The sequence below is a fragment of the Schistocerca americana genome, chromosome 4 (assembly GCF_021461395.2).
Source record: "Schistocerca americana isolate TAMUIC-IGC-003095 chromosome 4, iqSchAmer2.1, whole genome shotgun sequence".
Classification (NCBI taxonomy): Eukaryota; Metazoa; Arthropoda; class Insecta; order Orthoptera; family Acrididae; genus Schistocerca; species Schistocerca americana.
This window is the reverse complement of record NC_060122.1, coordinates 455,514,816-455,536,088: the sequence shown is the minus strand read 5'-3', so window position 1 is coordinate 455,536,088 and position 21,273 is coordinate 455,514,816. Positions and strand designations below refer to the sequence as shown.

Genomic DNA, 21,273 nt, shown 5'->3' with positions numbered 1-21,273 from the left:
GTCCAATCTTAGATCCTTTCGTTCAGTATCCGTCCTAAAAGATTAGACGTACATGTATGGTAACTATAAGAGGCGAATCAGCTTGCGAGTCATAAGGTTCCTCCTGCTGCATCATTATTTTACCGAGTTTTCCCTAGTACCTTCATGAATATTTCGGGTTCACAATTAACCTACAATAGTTAAGAAACATCATTACTATAAACCACCTAAAATTAAACAAGTTAATTAAAGTGCAAAGAAATAGTATAAGCTTTCGGCGCCGAGGCCTGATTCTATTGTTGGTCGAGGCAAGAAAACAGCTGAAAACGGGAGCTCACAAAGTTTGTGCAGTGAGCCGTCAAGTAACTCCTTTGCTCGATTCTCTTGATCACTGGCGTTGTCTCAGCCTAACCAAAGATATTATGTGAATTTGAAAACCAGTGGGAAAGACCGGCGATTTGTAAACAACGAAATAAGATGCCTGTCTTCTACAGCATTAATAAATGAAATTGACACCTGTGCTAAAGTTGCATTATAGGTAGGAAATCTTCCACGTCTAAAGCGCAAATTTCCAGAAAATGATTGTGTATTGGGACTGATAGTGCAAGTACAAACACGGTATTAGTAGTAGTTGTGTTGCGGCACAAGTAATTGGTATATATCCGAATTTAGCAACGGTTTTGCACCTGTATGTACACAAGATTCGAATCTAGCCCTTGGAGATGTTAACACACAGCAGAAAAATTTCAATAAGTAGGCCCTGTGCTAAAATGTGTTTCAAGATTTCATGATTCAAAATATGATACCCAAATTTTTCGCATTACACTCGTCCCACGTGATTAACTGTGGCCCTTTCCAGTCTCCCTGTAATTTGCATGACTGCTTTCGTGCTGATAACTCCATGCAACCCAATGTACAACTGTGATTCAGATGATGGTATTATGTCATATTTTCATGTTAACTGCATAAAAAGGAAACTATTAATGAGGCAATAGATGAACATATAGAATGCAAATGAAAAATACCACAGATGGGGAAAAAATTATCATTATACAGGATCAGATGATGTGACATTCCTTCTCCCCACCTCAAACCCCATCTTCACCCCTATGCCCACCAAGCCTCCATTTTCTCAAGTTAACATTGGAAAAAATATCATCATATTATAGATATTCTCGTTGTTTCATTACAGTTCATACTGCAGGTTTGATTTCATAACTTGAAAACCAATACCTTGAGGATATGCTGTATACTTTACTATAGTGGGCATTCAAGCTATTATCAATTTAATCAGTTGGCACAATTTCAATGCAGTTAACAGGTGCATCTGTCACAGTTACTTTAGTTTGAATTACTCATTGATAGTTTAAAATTGTGGAAGCTACCGGTAGTTTGTAATGAAATTTCACTTATGGCAGCTTTTACAGAGCTGTTTTGTAAAACATTGTCACAGTTGTAACCATAAATATTTTTTCTACTATTAACAAGGGTCTAAGAATGTCAGGAAGTACTGAGGTCAAAGAAATATGTGAAAAAGGAGATGATGTTGAAGAAAAGGACAAATGTACTATAGTGAGAGGAAATGTTGGCCTAACTGAGGATATTCCAGAAAAGGCTAAAAGTGCTGTCTTAGTAGAAAGTGCCCCACTGCCCGAAGGGACACCGATAGTTCAGGGTAATGTATTTATTCATTAATACAAGTCTTGTCAAAAATAAATTATTAATTAGCAATAATTACCCTATTTAAAAATACCTGATTTTCTGTTAGCTATATAACTTGGTTGTGATATTTTGATCAAAGACAGTGGTAGTAGTTATTATAATCATAATTAGAATAAACACAGGTGCGTAAGATAGTACTTCACTAGGCACTAATCTCACTTTAAAATCAACCAATGGAGTAAAATATTAATCCAAATTACAGTGTCACACGGCATTTTACACAAACTTACACTTGTATCAGGCAAAAGGAATCAGTTTAATATTTAGGAAATGTCTCATATGCAAAGGATTAGTGCTCAAATCTTCTTACTGCTTACCCCGCATTAGACCATTTGTACCAGATGACATCAAAACAATAGTGAAACATCACAGGTAAAACAGTAAAACCTAAATGTAAAATAAAGGTAATATTTTATTGCGACTGGCAGTAATGTATTATTTCCAATAAGCAAGTGAAACAGTGGAGCATGGACTTTTGAATATAAGTCAAAATTTGCAGACAAAATTATCTAGCTGATCCTTGATGACATTCTTGAAGGTAAAGAAAATGATCAGGTAGTAAACTGCTATTATTTTCATCTGAAGTCAGTTGCTCTTTGTAGCTGAAAGCTGGCAACAATGCTGCCAGCTATCAGTGATCTCTCTTTCACTGACTCCACAGCAGTATTATTTCTGTTGATGTAAACTAGCAAGAGAGATGTGCCTGGAAAATTCCAAAACATTGGATGGTGGGTAGAGATTAACTGAAATGTTCACTATTCTTCACCAACCCTCAACCAGTCACCTTCTGACTTAATCTAGACCGTGGGCTATATTACAGATCTGTCTTTCACTGCAACCTGTATTTCAAAAACTAATATAGATGCAAAATAAGTAGTCATTTTTCTGTTCTCTTTCTGTTTGTGCACATTTGTTGTTGAACACCACACCATTGTTACATTACGGGACAAAGGTGACATGCTGCATTGGAAGGTTGAAGTTTCATGTTGTCCCCTTTTCATCACTGTTCACTTACTTTAATCTTGTCGTTTTTATGTGGCAGTTTGTATGAATTAATAAGTAGCAAGGATAACATTGAAGACAAATAGGGTAACTAAGATCATAAAAATGATTAATTCAAATATTCGTTGGTCCAAACAAAAATGTGGATAGTTGACGATTTCAACTGATTGATGAGAAATACTCAGTCTCTTGTGTGTATTTTTGTCTTAAATGAGTTAACAAGAACTTTAAGGGACAGAATTTGAGCAGAAATTGTGCATAAGATTCAAAATTTTAAAAAGCATGTATGTGGAGACAAATAAGTTTAAACACCAAAACCTATTTTCTGAGTTATCATTCCTTTTTATACCATACTAATTGTAATACTTTCAGTTTTTCAATATTTTGATGAAACATCTGTGTGTTCTTTCTTTTATTTAATTTGTGTCTAAATAAATTCTGTGGTTTGTTTCCAATTGATGTTAAGGGATTACAAAATTAGTCATTTAAACTTAAGGTAACACACAATATAAAAGGAGCATAATTTTTAAATTTGCAGTTGTCCACTTATAAAAAGCATAATTTTGAACCTATGACATGCTGATATGTTTTTCAGGAAATGCTTGATTTTGTAGATGAATAACTGGAATGTAAGAAAGATAAGGAGGAGAAGAAACATTACTCAGCAAACTTACATTCTGTTAAGCACACCACCCCACTCTGGATTCATACCCTGCTCTCTTGGAATGTTGTACTATAATTACAGAAACTCCACTTGAGTTACTATTGAAACTGGAAGGAGAAATCTGTATTAATCTTTCTTTTATGTGCAAATTTTGACATTGTTATTTTTGCATATAAATGAAAAGAGCAAGTATCATCTGCTAATTTGTTTCAGGATATGATTTTAACAAAGGAGTTAATTATCATGCCCTGCTGGAGACATTCCGATTTAGTGGATTTCAAGCTACTAATTTTGGTTTAGCTGTAGAGGAAATAAAGAGAATGGTAAGATTTTGGAAAACAGTTAATTAAGATAAAGTTGAATGCTATATATTTACACTACCTTACTATTGAAATTTTCATAGATAACTTGTCGGAGGCAGCCACTTTCTGAAGAATTGCAGGACAAATTGGAAGAAGATGAATTCATAAAAAGGAAAACTAATTGCACAATTTTTTTTGGCTACACATCAAACATGATATCTGCTGGTGTTCGGGACACTATTCGCTTCCTGGTCCAGCATAATTTGGTAAGATAATTTAATTAACATTGTATACAATTACATTGGTATTTCCTTTAGGTATCTTTGGCACTACTATCAGTTATCTCTATAGTCTCCATATGTTATGCTTTGTTCTACATATTTCACATGTAAGTTGTCTATATTGAAAAATTATCATTATTTTCTTCATTTATGTGTCATATGAAGATGATGCTGGTTGTGGTGACAATGATGCTGGCAGTGGTGGTAATTGCATTTACAAGTGCGTAGGACAGGAATTTGGAACAAGTGATATTAATCTGGTCCTGGCAGAGCTACGTGTGGTGCTCATTGACATAGAGGAATTGAACTGGGGGACAGAGTTAGAACAGAGGAATAATGTGGAAAGGAGGGTGTAAGTGTCAGATGTGTGAGGTGGGGATAGGTGTAACTGTTGCCAGGAGAACTGCAGGGTCAGAGGGTGTGAGGCAAGGCTAATTCCCATATGTGTAATTCCTTGAAGCTATTACGGGGTGGGAGGAGGAGGGGCAGCCACGTGGCAGGATTTGTGAAGCAGCCATTAGAGTGAAGCATGCTGTACGCAGTACGTGTTCTGCCATTGGATGACTGACACAGCTCTTGGCCACAGTTTGGTAGTGGCAGTTCATTGGATGGACAGGTGATTGATGGTCATATTTTACTCATATTCTATACTCATTATTATAGTTCATTGTTTTTTCACTGATATGAATATTTAGGTGTAGCCAAGACAGGCTTTTTTTCCGCACTTTAACAGGGTTCATAAACCTGATTTCCAGTTCCTGATTTTTTCCCCCTCCCCAATCACAAGCTTATCTGCCATATTGTCCAGTTGATACTGACATTAACCATTAATCAGCATGACGGGGTGCAGTGGTATGTTCAACATCGTGGTTGGAATTGGGCCAAAACTATGTACTTGGATTAGACTTAATTAACACGTGATTCTCCCCACCAACATGTGGGAAAAAACAAGGAAAGTCTTGCCTTACCAGAAACATATTGGAATATGTCAGTTACTGGATGTGGAGTGATGTTCTCGGTGTCACTGCAGCCAGTGCTACAACACTTCTGCATATCTTCACAGCAGTTTTTCCAGCCTAAATGTTTTTTACTGAAATAGCAAATTGATGTGTGTCACTTTTTGATGGTGCAGTAAGTCCTGTGATAGAGAACAATGCCAATCCACATAAATCTATCCACATTGCTGAAACACAAGAGTGTGGACATCATGCAAATTACGTGAACAGCCTGTTTGCCAACCCTGATTCAGAAATAGCATGCAAAGAACATATTCAGATGTGCCCCAAAAGATGATGTAACCAGCACAGAAGCCTCAAAATCTGTTGAAGATTTGGAACTACACAGTTTTTGAACAGTCTCAAGGAAACTATCCCAAACAGCTGTGGACTGTGTGCCCTGTCCATTATAAACAGAAACCTTACTGACTTGTAGAAATTTAATGTGACATTGTATAGTGCCATTCCCAGAATACTCTTCTGTTCCTCACCTCTCTTTTTATTTTGTGTCTTCTTCAGAGAGTAATTCCTACTAAATACTTAAAATAAATTGAGTACAAATTATAAATACACGATTTGATATTTTAAATTGTCCAAATGGGTGTAATTTAACAGACTGGAGACCAACCTATGCCTACATTGATACTCTGCAAACCCCTGTGAATTGCGGAAAGTACTTACCATTGTACCATATAATTAGGGTTTCTATATGCATATGAGAATGACTGCAGATCACTCTTATAGGAACAGCAAAGCTAATATTAGACTAATTACAGTGCACACAGAGGCATTTAAGCAGTCATTCCTCCTTCCACACATTGTGAATGGAGTGGGAAGAAACTCTAATATGAGATACAATGAGAAGTACCCTCTGTCGTGAAATTCAAATTGGTTTGCAGAGTATAAATCTAAATGTAAAATACTGGTTTCTGAAACTTTGTACATGGGTCTTTGTGCGATAGGTGGCATCTATGTGCAGGTGACAATCAGTTCAGGTTTTGCAGCATGCACCCACACATTCCCATAGGTCAAGCAGTCCTCTCACCATCTATGCTGCCCTTGTTAATATATGTTTAATGTCCCCTGCTAGTCCTGTGTGGTATGGATCCAACAAATCTGAGCAAAATTCTGGAGTGGTTCACACAAGTGTTTTGTAAGCAATCTCATTTTTAGACTGATGCCATTTTCCCAGTATCCTACCACTGGACAGAAGACTGCTACTTGGTTTACTTATGACTAAACCTTTATGATCATTCCATTTTATATCCTAGCACATTTTGCCATCATTGGTACAGAATATGTCATATATAATTACAGAGAAAATTATTCTTCTGTTCCTCCAACTATTCTGCAGAAAAATTTCTATTATTTTAATGTGCAAAATGTGGAGTGTGGGAATTAATAACACATCTGTGTATTTATTATAATAATAATAAACAAAAACTTACTTTACATTTGTGCATAAGATCATAGTGATTTTTCCATAAGTTTAATAAACTCAACAGATACACACAAAACAGACTTTAGCCATGACTAATATATTCTCCTTCACTATTTACAACGGTCTCATAATGCTGGGGTAACTTTTCAATCCTTTGACTGTAGAAATCGAGTGGTGTTGATGTGAAGAATTCACCAAGCCTTGTTCGGAGCGCATTTTCATCTGGAAAGGAAGTGCCTTGAATGTTGTTTGATAGACAGCAGAAAGGTGAAAATCTGAGGGCACAAGATCAGGTGAATAAGGTGGTTGTGGAATGACTTCCCACCCCAACTCTAGTATAATTTTTTTGTCAGTCTAGCAGAATGCAGGCAGGTGTTATTGTGGAGTAGCATCCCTACATGGTCTTTTAGGTTGTTGTCCTTGGACTGCATCCTCAAAACATCTCATACGTTGATGTAAATGTCAGCAGTGATGGTTACAAATCGGGAAAGCAATTCATAGCACACCACTATCACTTCTGCCAGGTACTTAACGTCAATTTTTGTGGATGTGTGCAGGTCTTTGTATGGGAAGTTGTCACTTTGTTTGGGTTGAGCCATTCCTTTCTTCTCCTTACCTTAGCATAAAGACACCATTTCTCATCATCAGTAATGATACAAGATGGGAGTGCTCATTATTGTTCACAAGCCAATTGATGAGCCTTTGCAGTACTACTTCCCTTTCTGTGCTGCATGTCTATCCTGCTGCTATTCTTTTCCCCTTCCTTGGGGATCGAACTGTATTCCTTCTTCGGGAAACCAAAGTTCTTGGTAAAACTGTGTATGGATTCATCCCATCCACACATCTTTCTTTTCCTACCCTTCCTTTTCTTACCCTTCCTCTGCTTTGGCATTGGAGGTCTCTCTTTTTCCTTTTCTACTTCTTCCTCCTTTTGTGTTCGTGAAGGCTGCCCTAAGCGTTCAATGCGTAAAAGGTGACTTGGTAATGTGTAATCCCCAGCCCCAGGTCAGCAAGGAGGGCTCGAATGTAAACCCTGGTAAAGGCCAGGACAGGGGAAGGATGATGATTGCCTGAGCTGGTACCTTCCTCTATGCCAATTGGTCCCTCCATCTTTAGTCTGGGAGGTGTGATCTGAGGTGTGGACAATCATCTAAGGCCCCTAGCAGGAAGGAGTGCACCATCAGAGATGTTGGCAATCATGGGTGATTTCTCCATGATGCGCTCCTTATCTCAAAAATGTAAATAAGTTGAGATAAAAGAATCAACGTCTCTCCCAGACGCACCCTGATACCCCATGGTGTCACACGCAGAAGATTGTCACAGATCCACGACAGTTAATCCATTTGTTATTCGGAAGGGTGTGATGCTGTTGTCGGCCCTTTGAAATCTTGTTCTCCATCCCATAATGAGATCTTGCTTTTGGAGACAGATAGTGCTTTTCAAGTGCAGAAACTGCTTGATGCACCACGTCTCAATGGCTATCCTGTTAAAGTAGAGGCTCACTGCACTGCACTCTGAATTCCTCCCGTGGTGTCACGTCCACTCTGCTGCCTGATGGCTTGATTGAGGCTGAAGTAACAGCCTATCTCACTGCCCATGGAGTGACTGCAATTCACAGTGTCATAGAAAGGGCTGATAAAGAATTAGTGCCAATTCGCATTCTATTCCTCACATTTGACTGTATGGTACATCCATCAAAAATTAAGGCTGGCAATGAAGTTATTACTCTCAGACCATAAATCCCTAATCCACATATTGCTATAAATGTCAGCACTACAACCACACTCACGAATCTTCTGAAATGCAGCCAAATGTGTAACCTGCGGCAGGGACACTCATGAGGGTGCATGTCCATCTCCTTCCCCTCACTGTATCAACTGCAAGGGTAATCGTGCTGCTTTATCCTATGACTGTCCAATCTGTCTCACTGAGAGAGCCATTCAGGAGATCCAGATGAAGGGAAAAGGTTCATACTCACATTGCTCGGAAAAGTTGACTAGCCGCAAACCTAGTGCACCACTCTCTGGCAGTTATAGTACAGCTCTTGCTACACCCCAGCCCATGAAAGACATGGCTATGCAGACCTGCAATTTCCAAGTCAGTGTCACAGGTGTGAAATGATCCAGCTTGAAGGTCACCCCATCATCTTCACCTGCTGCAGATGCTCACCATACCAAAAAACCTTCACTTGCGCCGTCGAAATTGCATGTCTCACAAACAGAAACACAGGAATCAGATCCCTGCGATGACTTTCTGCGCACATCTAGCCAGTCGACATCTGGGTCTGCGCCTGACAAAACACCTAGGTTCTAAGCAGTCAGACAAAGACAAATGATCTCCACTCAGTGTTCTTCTTCAGTGGTGTTACTAAGTGATACCCTCAGCCGGCTGACCTCCATTTCACAGGGATGCACCACCAACCACAGGTGACTACTGACACCTCGGTCAAACTAATGGACCAGGATCCTCCAGCCTGTGGACCTGGTCACTGTGCACATTTGAATTCTGGCACTCTGCAGCCACTGCAGTGTCCCATTATTTGACCCATCTCCAACCCTATTGGATCTGATGCTGCAAATGTTTGGAGAATAACCATATCTGATGAGAGAGATGATCATACTGTCCATTTGTTTTCTGCCTCCAGGAAACAAAATTACACCTTCACGTTCACTTTCACCTCCCACACTTCACTTCAGTCTGTTTTTATCTTCCTCCTGAGGCGGGGTCTCCGGCTCATGGGGAGCCATGTTGCTCATTCAGAATGACATCTTTAGTCTTACCATTTCCTTGCACAGCCAGCTTCAATCTATTGCTGCCTACCTGTCCCTTTCCGCTTTCACCTTCTCTCTTTGCAGCATCTTCTGCTGTCATCAGGGCAGACATTTTGCAACTTATTGCTCAACTTCTTCCTCCCTTTTAGATGCTCGCTGACTTCAGTGCCCACCATCCCCTTTGGGGATCTCAATGCCCCTGTCCGAGAGGCTCTCTCCTAGTAAATATCTTCAGCCATCTCAATCTAATCAATTTGAATACGGGTACACCCACATAACATTTTGATTCCACAAACTCCTTTTCCCACTTGGGCCTTCCAAACTGCACTTCTCAGCCCCCTTGTCGTCTTGAGTGGTCTGTTCTCTCTGACACACACTCGAGTGACTATTTCCTCTGTGTCATTCATTTGCTAACACCTATCCTATCTGTGCATCCAACCAACAGGCAGCTTTCCAAAGCTTACTGGCAGCTCTACTCCTGTCTGGCCACTTTTGATGAACAACATTTCCCCTGCATTGATGACCAGGTAGAATATCTTACAAAAGCTAGTCTTACTGCTCTGGAATGTTCCATACCTTCCACTTCTTCCTTGTCATGACTTGTCCATGTCCCCTGATGGACTGAAGCATGCTGCTACACAATCTGTGTGTGAAGACGTACTCTCCACATTTTTCAGTACCATCCCATGACAACGAACTGTATCTGTTATAAACAACTATGAACACTGTGTCGCATCATTTTCAGAGATACCAAAAAAAGCCAATCAGCTTTCTTTTCAAAGCTCTTTTAACAGTTTTACTCTCTCATGTGTTTGGGGTAACCTCTACCGGCTTTCAGGAGCCATGGTCCATTCCCTGGTTCCTGGTCTGACCATGGCCTTGTCATTGTAGACCCTCTTGATATTTCCAACACCTTGGGCCAATATTTTGCAGATATTCAAGTTCCACCCACTACCATCCTGCCTCTCTCCCTTTGAAATGGACTGCAGAGGCAAGGATGTTACCTTTCTCCTCCCAGAATCGTGGATGTTATGATACTGCTTTTACTATGAGGGAGCTCAAATGTGCACTTTCTTTGTACCGGTCCTCCTATCCAGGACTGGACGGTGTTCACTTTCTGATGTTGCAAGACCTTCCTCCTGAGGGCCTACACTTTCTCCTCCAAACATATAACCGCATTTGGACAGATGGTATGTTTCCCAGTCACTGGCACAAGGTCGTTGTTATTCCCTTACCAAAACCTGGTCAGGACAAACACCTTCATTCCAGCTATCACCCAGTTTCCATTACCAGTAGCATCTGCAAGGTGATGGAACATATGACTAATAGTTCGCTGGTGTGGTGGCTAGAGTCTCAGAATATCCTCATTAATTTCCAATGCGCATTCTGTAAGCACCGCTCTGCAGTTCATCATCTCGTCACCTTGTCAACTCATATTCTGAACAATTTGTTGTGGAAGTGTCAAACTTTGGCCATGTTTTTTTGATTTTGAGAGGCCATATGACACCTGCTGGAGGACAGGTATCTTCTGTATTATGTGCGAGTGAGGTTTCACAGGTCACCTGCCCCTTTTAATCTGGGTATTTTTAAAAGGCCATATTTTTAAGGTACGTGTGAGCTCAGCTCTGTCGGTCACTTTACTTCAAGAGATTGGTGTTCCTCAGGGTTCTATGCTCAGCGTCATCCCATTTGCCATAGCCATTAACCGTATTATGGACTGTCTCTTGGTAGGTATCTCAGGCACTCTTTTCATTGATGACTTTGCAATCTATCGCAGCTCTCAACGAACCTGTCTTTAGTGATGTCTTAATAATCTTCACTCGTGAAGCATCAACAGAGGCTTCCGCTGTTTCGCTGACAAGACTGTATGTGTGAACTTGTGGCGTGAGTTTCTTCCCCCATCCCTAAGTCTTGGCCCATTCCTTCTTCCATTTGTTGACATAACAAAGTTCTTGGGACTCACGTTTGATAGGAAATTCTGTTGGTCTTCCCCCATCTCTTACCTGGCAGCTTGTTGTACTAGCTCCCTCAGTGTTCTACCTCTTGGGGAGTGGATCAGACCATCCTCCTCTGTGTTTAACGGTCCCTTGTCTGTTTGAAACTGGATTATGAATGTATCATATATTCGTCTGCATGTCTACCTTACATTGTCGTAACAACGTCTGTGATTGCTTGATACATTTAGCACTGCAGCCTTCTATACAAGTCCAGTTGAGAGTCTTTATGCTGAGGCTGCTGAATTACCATTTTCCTACTAGCAGGATGTTCTCCTCGGTCGTTGCATAAGCCGTCATTCTTCTATGGCCGGTCACCCATCCTGTGCTACCTTTTTTGATGATTCCCTTCACTGTCAGTATGGGCTGCACCTGTCTTCTCCATTGCCACCCACAGTTCACTTTCATTTGCTGCTTCGACAGATTTGCTTTATGCTCCGTGCCATGTTCTCCATGGGTGTGAGCTGTTTACCACCCTTGCTTTGTGCTGAGATATGTGTTCATTTCAGACTCCATTCGCTCCCAAGGACACTACTCTGATCTGGTGTATCGCGGTGAGTTTCTTGCACTTTGCACGCAGCTTGGGGACTGTATCTTCATCTACTTCGACATTTCCAAAACAGGCCATGGTGTTGTGTGTGCCTTTGTACTTAGCAATGACCCTTTTCAGTATCAGCTTCTTGACTAGTGTTCAATTTTTACCGCAGAGCTCGACGCCCTTTATCAGGTCACCCAGTACATTCACCAAAATTGCTTCCAAATTGTGTCACCTGTTCAGATTCTCTGTGTTCTTCAGAGCCTTCATGTGTTGTATCCAGTCCAACCTTTAGTACAATGGATCCAAGAATGCCTCCACTTGCTGACTGTGGGGGGAGCCAATGTGTCATGTCGACATGCCAGGACATGAGGTTGCTGAAGCCACTGCAAAGGCTGCATGTCTCATCCCTCAGCCTGCTAGTTATTCTTTTCCCCTCAGATGGTTTTCATGTCACTGTCTGTTGGCATGTAGTATCACTTTGGAGTATGTAATGGTCTTCTCTCCAGGGGAACAAATTTTGGGGTATTAAGCCTTTCCCAATAGCATGGTTGACTTCCTCTCAGCCCTCACATCGCGAGGAGTCATTTTAGCCCAGCTGCATATAGGACACTGTTGTTTTAGTCACTGCCATTTATTAAGTGGCGACCCTGCCCCACTTTGTGCCTACTGTTCTCAGCCCTTGACAGTGCGACACTTTCTGATCCGGTGCCCATTTTTGAACTATTTACTTTTACATCTGTGTTGGCCGTCTGCTTTGTCATATGTTTCAGCTGATGACGTGCATTCTGTTGATTGCATCTTACTTTGTATTCGACGCAGTGGCATGGTGAAGCAACTTTGAGCCCCCCTGCGGGGACCTCTGCCGTCTCAACGATGTTTTGAGAAATTTTCCCTAGGGATGTCCTTGACCTTAGCTGTTCCTCTTTTAAAGTTGCTTGATTGGCTTTTCACCTTTTTCACATCAGGTTTTTATTTATTACTTGTTTTTTTCTTATGTTATGGTACAAGTAGTTTGTACTCTAAAATGCCAGCCAACCATAAACACGATTTTTGAACCTTCCCCATTACATGCAAATGTCACACATTGGTGGAATGATCACAGTTCGTCACATTTGTCAGTTCTCAATACACTATTGTGGATCTTTGTGGAGTAATGAGTTTAAATGATCTTCATTAAACCCTGAAGGTTTCCTGATTGTGGAGAGTTACCAATGTCAAAAGGATCCTTCTTAAAATGAGAAAATTATTTTCTTGCTGTGCTCTGTCCAGTGGCATTATCCTCATACCACAGCGCAAATGCGTTTAGCTGCCTCTTTTGCTGTCAGTCCTCTATTGAACAATGAAAAGCATATGTCCAAAATGTTCTGACTTCTTCTCTTGGCACTCCATTTTCCAACATCCACAACTCAACTGTTTATCTTCAAATGACAGTATGTAAACTCAGATAGTAATAGTGAAAATGACAATCCATAAATAAACCCATAGCAACTGGAATACCAATATGCAAAACAAAAACACTGTGAACTTGTGCACCAACATAATAAATGTTCTGGGTGTAGCCATATTTACAAATTAATTTGAGATTTGGATGTAGAATGATTTATTCCACATATTTACAATGTATTAAGCAAATGATCCATGGAACGTATAACTAAATAACAAGCTAAGTAACCACAAAGCACTGCTTTTCATCAGATACTTAACACAGAGGTCTTAGACATACAGGTGGTTCAATTCTTAATTTTGTTTTATTTTTACTCTCAAATTAAATTCATACACTCTTTACTTTGAAACAAAGTTTCTGTTACTTGTAACTCTTCTCTTTGTGTGCAGCGTTTTCTATGGATTATGTAAAGTAGAAGTCTTACTTCCTTTTGTGCAGGTGGACTGTGTGGTCACAACAGCTGGTGGCATTGAGGAAGATTTTATTAAATGCCTAGCACCAACATATATTGGCGATTTTCATCTAGATGGCCGCAGGCTACGTGAAAAGGGCATCAACCGGATAGGAAATCTTCTTGTCCCAAATGAGAACTATTGTCGTTTTGAAGACTGGGTGATGCCTATTTTAGACAAGATGCTGCAAGAACAAAAGGAGAAGGTTTGTAAACTGTGACAGCACATATTCATACATCAGTTTAATTAAGTAGTATAAAATGCTTTTATTCCCACTCAGATCTAGTTATGAATTCCCTCTTTCTTTCAACTTGTCAGTTTTTCAACACAAGTTTCTTTCACAGTTCCTCTCTCTTCTTACAACCTTATCATTCACTGCTCTTCTTTTCACCTTCATTCTTTCTTTCTCTCTTGCATTGTTGTCTCTATATTCTTCAAAGGTGATGCTTTCAATGTACTCTACAGTTTTTGACTGCCAGCGGTAACACTGAAACTAAACTTTCCAGGAGGTGCAGGATGTAGGAGAGAAGTATTCTGTATTTTAAAAGCCAGTGATGAAAAACAGATAATTTTCTTATCAGTTTTCCTAGTGTTCAAAATGACCGCAAGGTACGATTTTATTTTCTCATTATCTTGTAAAGAATATCACTCAGATGATCATCAATCTTACTGACATACATTTCTAACATATTTTTGTAGATTTATTACCATAACATCAGTTTCTTAAAGCAGTGCAGTTTTAGCTTTATTGTCAGCAATTAGTGTAGGTAATGATTCTCCATCATAGTCAGGAAAAAAATTACAAGAACCTTGGTTCCCTCTAGGGGGAAAGAATCTGCTTTCTCTTGTTTAACCTTTCCTTTCTTTTGCAGTGGGACCTACACGTTTTACAGTTTGCTTTTGTCTCCTAGCTAGGTAGTTTCCATGCTAAAGATTAACTACAGCTGCATTGGCCCAGATTTGACTATGATCTAAAAATTTTTGAGTGAAAGACAGTCACTGTTCTGATGTCCAAAATACAGTGTGAACATACACCAACACACCACTGTAGAACCCAGTACTTGTCTACATGAACGAGTATCTCATACATCAGCCTAAGAGTGAAACAAGTGTTCAGTTCTTCATACTGAACTATTAGTAAAATGCGGGGCAACCTGGCTCCTACATTTGTGTATATCTTCTGTTATCGATTGTTTCCTTATCACACTCCCTGTTTCTTTCATTCTGGTACCATTGCAAACTCACTCTTTTGTGTTACCTGTTTACCCTTTCTATACTTCACAGCTTTATTTGAATTTTCGTTCTTCTTACCTTTGCATTATCCTTCAGAACTGCTATTCTCTTTCCTAAATCTGAGCCTATGTTCTGCCTCTAATGCTTTCATCGTAAGTTGGATGGTAAATCACAGTATTCCTTTTTTCTTTCTTTCCAGTAACCCCCCCCCCCCCCCTCTTTTCCTTTGTGGTCTGCATATATGCAGAATCACACATATAATTTTGCTGAAATAGTGCATGATGTATATGATGCCTTACTGTGTAATAACTGAGAGTGGCTTAAAAGAATATTCATGATAACAAAATTTCTTACATTGAAATGTTAATGGAAAAAATGTTTGTTGCCAAGGAGTCATGAACAAAACATTGATGGACTCACAAGGGTAAAGAGTCTCATTTCTTACATACAGCTTCTCTGGGACGCAATATGTGATCATGTTTGTGAAAATCTATTTGATAATAAGAGCATCTTTAGGACATTCTTTCTATCCATGAAATATGTACACAATTGTGAATAGGGACAACATCAGCAGTATAATGGGATGACTACAATAAACATTTCTGTTGGACCGAGGCTCAGACCTGGATCTCCTGCTTACCATTAGGCTGCCCGAGCATGCTCCGCGATCAGACGCAAACTTCCACATGTCATCAACCATGTGTCTACAACCTGCAATCGTACTTTCGTTATGTATATTCCCGTATAGACATATGATAATATACATAAATGGGGAGCATTCCATCCAGATTAACTTCCATGGTGAAACTGATGTTCTGGTGTATAGAACTGAGATGTACGAGGAAATCCTTCAGCTTGTCTCTTCCACGTAGCCATACAACAAAGGTGTCGTTGATGTACTGGATAAAACAGGTTGGTGTCCATTGGAGTGATTCCAATAGTGGTTGGACTAAAATACGGAAACACTATGAGAAATGTGTGCTTAAACATAAATGCAGATGCTAGCCTAGACTGCAGGTGGCACCATTCTATTTGATCACGAATGACGCACGTGCAATGCCTTTGATACATTGCAAGTATGCCAGAGCTAAGCAAATGTGAAGGGGAGCAAATAGTCTTGTGGTGGTTCCTTCTGTAACCAAGGTAGCTGAAGTATTTGACGTTTGAATAGGTACCGTATTGAAGATGTATATCGCACCCAAAGAAAGTGGACAACATCATCTGCTAACAAACTGCCTGTTTGCTTCTGTCTAGAGTTCTTTGGCCAACGTTCGTCCGACGATTTTACTGATGTTTCGTCAGCATGAGTGGCTGGCATTGTTAAAGCTTCACCCTCCATTGCCAGTGGTGAGCTGGAGCCGAACTCGTGGCCACAGATTGTATGTACCTGGTGCGCCAATATCTGAGGGCTTTTTCGCTGTCATTTCCGGTGCAGTTCTCCTCTTGCTACCTGCGACGGTAATTTGCTGCAGTACGGGAAGCCAGGATCCGTTTACCTTAAGACATTCTACTTTCTTGTTGAAGCTAATTCCGTGTTTGTGTATTTCTACAGCTTCTCTGAACAAGCAGGAGTGATAGTGCTTGTCTGCAGTCAGAACTTCCATGTTGGTGAATTTTATTACATGGTTGGTCTCATTTTGTGCGTACTCTGCCACGGCCGATTTCTTCGCCTGCCCCAACCTGCAGTATTGCTTACGTTCTTTGATCCTGGTGTTGATTGATTGTCCAGTCATTCTGACTTAAACCAATGGTAAAAATATATGTGTATAGATTTCTATCTCTAAATTTGTGTGTGTAATGACAGGTTGAATATTAGTGATGGAAAATAGGTGTTTTGAGATAATGTGTTTCACAGGTCCGCATTATTACCATTGTTTAATGTGACATATTTAAGAAAGTATTCTTCATGTATGTTACCCTTAAAATGTCCTTTGTTAAATGGTGCAGACTTTTTTTAAGTTATCATTGCACATTACCTGATTAACCCCTTCAGACCTACAGCACATTATAGTGTACAAAAATTTTAAACCAAATAAATTTGCCACAAATTTGGAAAAATTAGTGTACTCTACACAATCTTTTTATTTATTTTGAATCCATTAATGGGCCCAAAACCAACTAAAATTTTGAATTACCAAAACCCCCAAAATAGATTATTGAGATCCCATATTTTGTAGTGACCAAAGGATTTGAGTTTGTACATCTAAAATACTTGTCTCTGAAAGGGTTCAAGACCACACTCAGTGTTTTTGCCTATTCTTTGGTTCAGACATGTCTGGCTGGTCGGATTCTTCCTCAGGATCTTTATTGGGCTAAGCATACTCTTCAGGTTAGTGAGTGAGTACATTGTTCCTGTGTGTGGTTGCATTATCTTGAAAGTTAGAATGAATCCTCCGGAAACACCAAGTGAAGACAGTACCGTATTTACTCGAATCTAAGCCGCACCTGAAAAATGAGACTCGAAATCAAGGGAAATAAAAATTCCCGAATCTAAGCCGCACCTGAAATTTGAGACTCGAAATTCAAGGGAGAGAAAAGTTTTAGGCCGCACCTCCAAATCGAAACAAAGTTGGTCCATCGTAATATGAGACACAATTTAGGTCGAATGAATGACGATACAGCTACAGTAGTTCAGTTTGAGTCGTAAGTTTAGCAGTTAGGCTTTACCAGGTAGCCATTTCTATGTGTCAGGCCCGTATTTATACAGGTACCCTTCCTTTCTCACGTGCTTCGTCTGGTTTGAATCGATTGCTTATTTTTCTTTGATCTGATAAGTGCTGTTCTTTTTGTTATAGGTGTTTACGTCACTCTAAGCTGAAAATGCGTTATTGTACTGTGTCATGCATTGTTTGTCGCATTCTGATAATGTGTGTTTACGACCTGTCGCCGATCGCAGCATGGCTTCTTTTGTGCACGCTACCTCCGCTTACGATAAAAAAGAGGAATTGTCTCATTAGTGAAACAATGGCAAGAGACTGCTATTTGTTGTTACTTACACTGCTGCTTTCTTTGATAATGATCAACAAGGACCAAATAATGGACTGCGTATTATAGAAGATGTTCTGAACGAGAGTTAGCTAAAATTTTTCGCTGTTTGAAAATCTCTGCAGACGCCTCTTTTGTACATTACATTCTGCACAGAAATTAGTCGTCTTAGATTTAAAAATCTAGTCAATTGCCATGCTTCATTTGTGACTGTATCACTATTAGGCATAAGAATAATACGAATATAAACATGACATGATATGTATATTCTTCCGCGTTTGCTGTTGTCTCACACTAGTTTCGTAGTTTATTAGGCAGACAGGATTTAAATGAGATAGCAGCAAATACGAAAGAATACATGGCAAAATGTTTATATTCATATTATTCTTATGGTGAAGAGTATACTGCATGTGATTCTCAATTCATAAAAGTTCGTATTAGGAAAAAATTCAGAACGTAGAGTTGGCCATATTGACAAACATCCCAAACAGTCTTGCCAGTCGGATTTTCATAGTACATTGAAATGCTGTTACATTCGAAAATGAACAATACGGAATTTGTATTTACTTTGTTGGATAATGTATGAAAATGCAGTGGTCGAAACTCGAGGCGGAGAAAAAAAGCTCGTCTTCCACCTTTTTTTAAACTTATTTACTGACTCAGAGGTTTTGGCGCCAGTATTTATCTTCGTGCCTGCAAAGCATGCCTGTGTAGCGCTACATATATTCGACGGCAGAAGTTAGTTGTGGCGGCACCTACCAACATTTTTCAGAACTTCCGCTTACTTTGCACTCGATTCTAAGCCGCAGGCAGTTTTTTGGATTACAAAAACCGGAAAAAAAGTGCGGCTTAGATTCGAGTTAATACGGTATTCCAACTACCAGCTAAAAGGAGGACACTGCTTGATAGTGTCCAGGACAACCTCGGACTTTGGAAATCATGGGTCTGTTGGATACCCTGGCAAAGTGGCATTACATATATATATGTCAGAAAGTCCATATTGCAAACATTAACAGCGCACCAGGATTCAACAGTCTAATAATTCAGCAGTCTCGAAAAATTGCTTATAGAAACTACCTAGAATGGATTAAAACCATACTACTGTTCTGGCACTGGAGTCTTCGCTTCCGAGGGTGTGTCATTAAAGAGTCTATCATGATTTGAATAAGGGAACCTCTGATCAATTGTGATAGTGCCTGCATCCATAGCAAAGTCAGGGAACCAACACACTAATTACAAAGAGGAAGGGAGTATCTGACAATGAACTGACATCAGAGACAGGCAAAGCAATGGCATGAACCACACACAGTGACATGTCAGTGGGAAGACGACCTTGGATGTGCCCTCACCCCTGGGCACAGACAGCGGTAGCATTTCGGAGGGAAGGGGAAAAGAGATAACACACTGTGGTAGCTCATAAGCAATCTTGATGAGGGCAATGGGTTTGCTCACTGAAATATTGTGCCTGTTGGACACTGACATCTGGCTGTTGTGTAGGTACATGGTGGAAACCCCCCCCCCCCCCCCCCCCAACACCCCACCCTCCCGCTACCCCCCCCTCCGATGTGGGAAAGATAAAATTTATTAAAAACAAAAATGAAACCGCAATCGACCATAAGTGTCAGAATAGACATTAATTATGAATGCGCGGATAAATGAAAAAAAAAAAAATAAATAAATAAAATCATCATCCACTTTTCTTTGTACATTATTTTGTTGCTGACACTCTCGTATATAGAAGTTCTGTTAAGATGTGCTGCTCGGAGTACTACAAGTGTTTTGTATCATATATGTTTCAAAATAAGAGAAGACTTGATATCAGTTTTAAGTATTTTTATTGAAGTGAAGTGGAACCAAGTAAGGAGGATTTTCTTAATTTTGACACGCACTGGTGTCCTTGAAGTCGGCTGCCTGCATCTACAATTGAAATGTAAGAGAGGAAGTCCGAATAGCCCAAATTTGTACATGCAGAACATTTCTAATAATTCATTTGTATTATCATTTAAATTTTTCTTTCCACCCATATATATATAGGGTTTGTTAACTATGTTGTAGTAACAAATTTTTGTGTCATTGTTATTGGTCATAAAAGCTAATTGTCTGTATTTTTTGTTTCCAATCGCGGAGAGCATGTGAAGCAAAAAGACGAAAATTGAGGAGAAAAGTTTGGAAAGGAATAAACATTGGACACAGGTTATGTAAAATTTTTCCATAGTAAGCCGTTTTGTTCGGCGCAGCAAAGGTAAGATGGCTACGCAAGTTGCTTGCATGGTTACGCTTGGTAGCGCCTCTTTTGATGTAGGTAGAAACCTTTTCCACATTATTCCCTTTCTTGAATTTTATGGTAGAAAATTTACAGGAATTTTTCAGTTTGTGATGCAGTGCTGGTAAAACTTACAGAATTGTGACACAATAGCGTGCGCATCATAAAAGATGTAAAACAGGCTTTGACATCGCGTAAATTACAATAACAAGTGTAATAATTAGCATATGAAATTTTTAACATTTTTGTGAAATTTTTATTTTTGCATATTCATACAACATGGCAGAAAAATATGTTCATTGTTGATAGCAATAGCGAAAATGCAACCAGCCAAGATGGCGTAGAATTGTGCGAGCAAACAATTGAAGTTCAGGTGCCATGCATGCCTACTGCAGAAAGTTTAAGTAGGTCAGAGATGAGTGTCGCAGGTGTGACAAATGATAGTGATGCTCCACAACAGAATAACTTTGACGACGGTGTTTACAATTGACAAAACAAGGTCATGCATCTCCCAGAGAGTTATACCGCTCATGAATGAAACATTGGAGAGCAATACAAATATGACTCTTGTTAACACATTATAGACACCATTTGTTCACAACACAAATATTAACTTCGAAAGTACAGCTGACAGTAACCACAGCAGTACAACTGAAGCACTGCTGTGGCAGTTATTATCTAACATAATCACGAAATTTGATGGTATGAACACCAATCTCAGTAATATGAAATACAATATGAACACCAATTTCAGTGCTATGAAACAAAATATTAATGCAAAAATTGATAGTTTGACACACAATCTGAAGACCGTCACACAAGATCTAAATATAATGAAACAAGAACGAAAACAAGTATTCAAGGATATGCAATACACGGTCTCACAGAAATTCAGTGACTTATCCAAAAATGTTCGCACTGAAATAGACTAAAAATTGAATGATATGAAAAACTAAGTAAAGCATGAAGTACTTTCTGAAGTTAAGAGTAACATTACGGAGTTAAAACAGAAAGTAGATTCTTTTAATGACCATAATGATCTAGTAGAGCAACAGATAAAGAAAATCACATACGCAAATACAAATATCGAAATCACACAAAAACCAGTTGTGTTCGACACTAAAAAGGGCAACCACTGTCAAACTAAATAAAGACTATGAAGATGTACCTCTAGCTGTAAAAGAGCTTACATTAAGGGTAGCAACAT

At 39.5% G+C, this 21,273-nt stretch overlaps 1 protein-coding gene across 1 annotated transcript in view; it reads left to right on the top strand.

Annotated features, from left to right (window-relative positions):
• Positions 1–361: 361 nt before the first annotated feature.
• The window catches only part of LOC124613924 (probable deoxyhypusine synthase), a 59,413-nt gene continuing 38,501 nt past the window's right edge, over positions 362–21,273 (top strand). Inside the window, exons 1-5 of the mRNA XM_047142678.1 lie at positions 362–517; positions 1,468–1,654; positions 3,581–3,690; positions 3,771–3,935; positions 13,572–13,790. Coding sequence (XP_046998634.1) covers positions 1,477–1,654; positions 3,581–3,690; positions 3,771–3,935; positions 13,572–13,790 — 672 coding nt within the window. The 5' untranslated portion in view covers positions 362–517; positions 1,468–1,476. The remainder of the gene's footprint in view (positions 518–1,467; positions 1,655–3,580; positions 3,691–3,770; positions 3,936–13,571; positions 13,791–21,273) is intronic.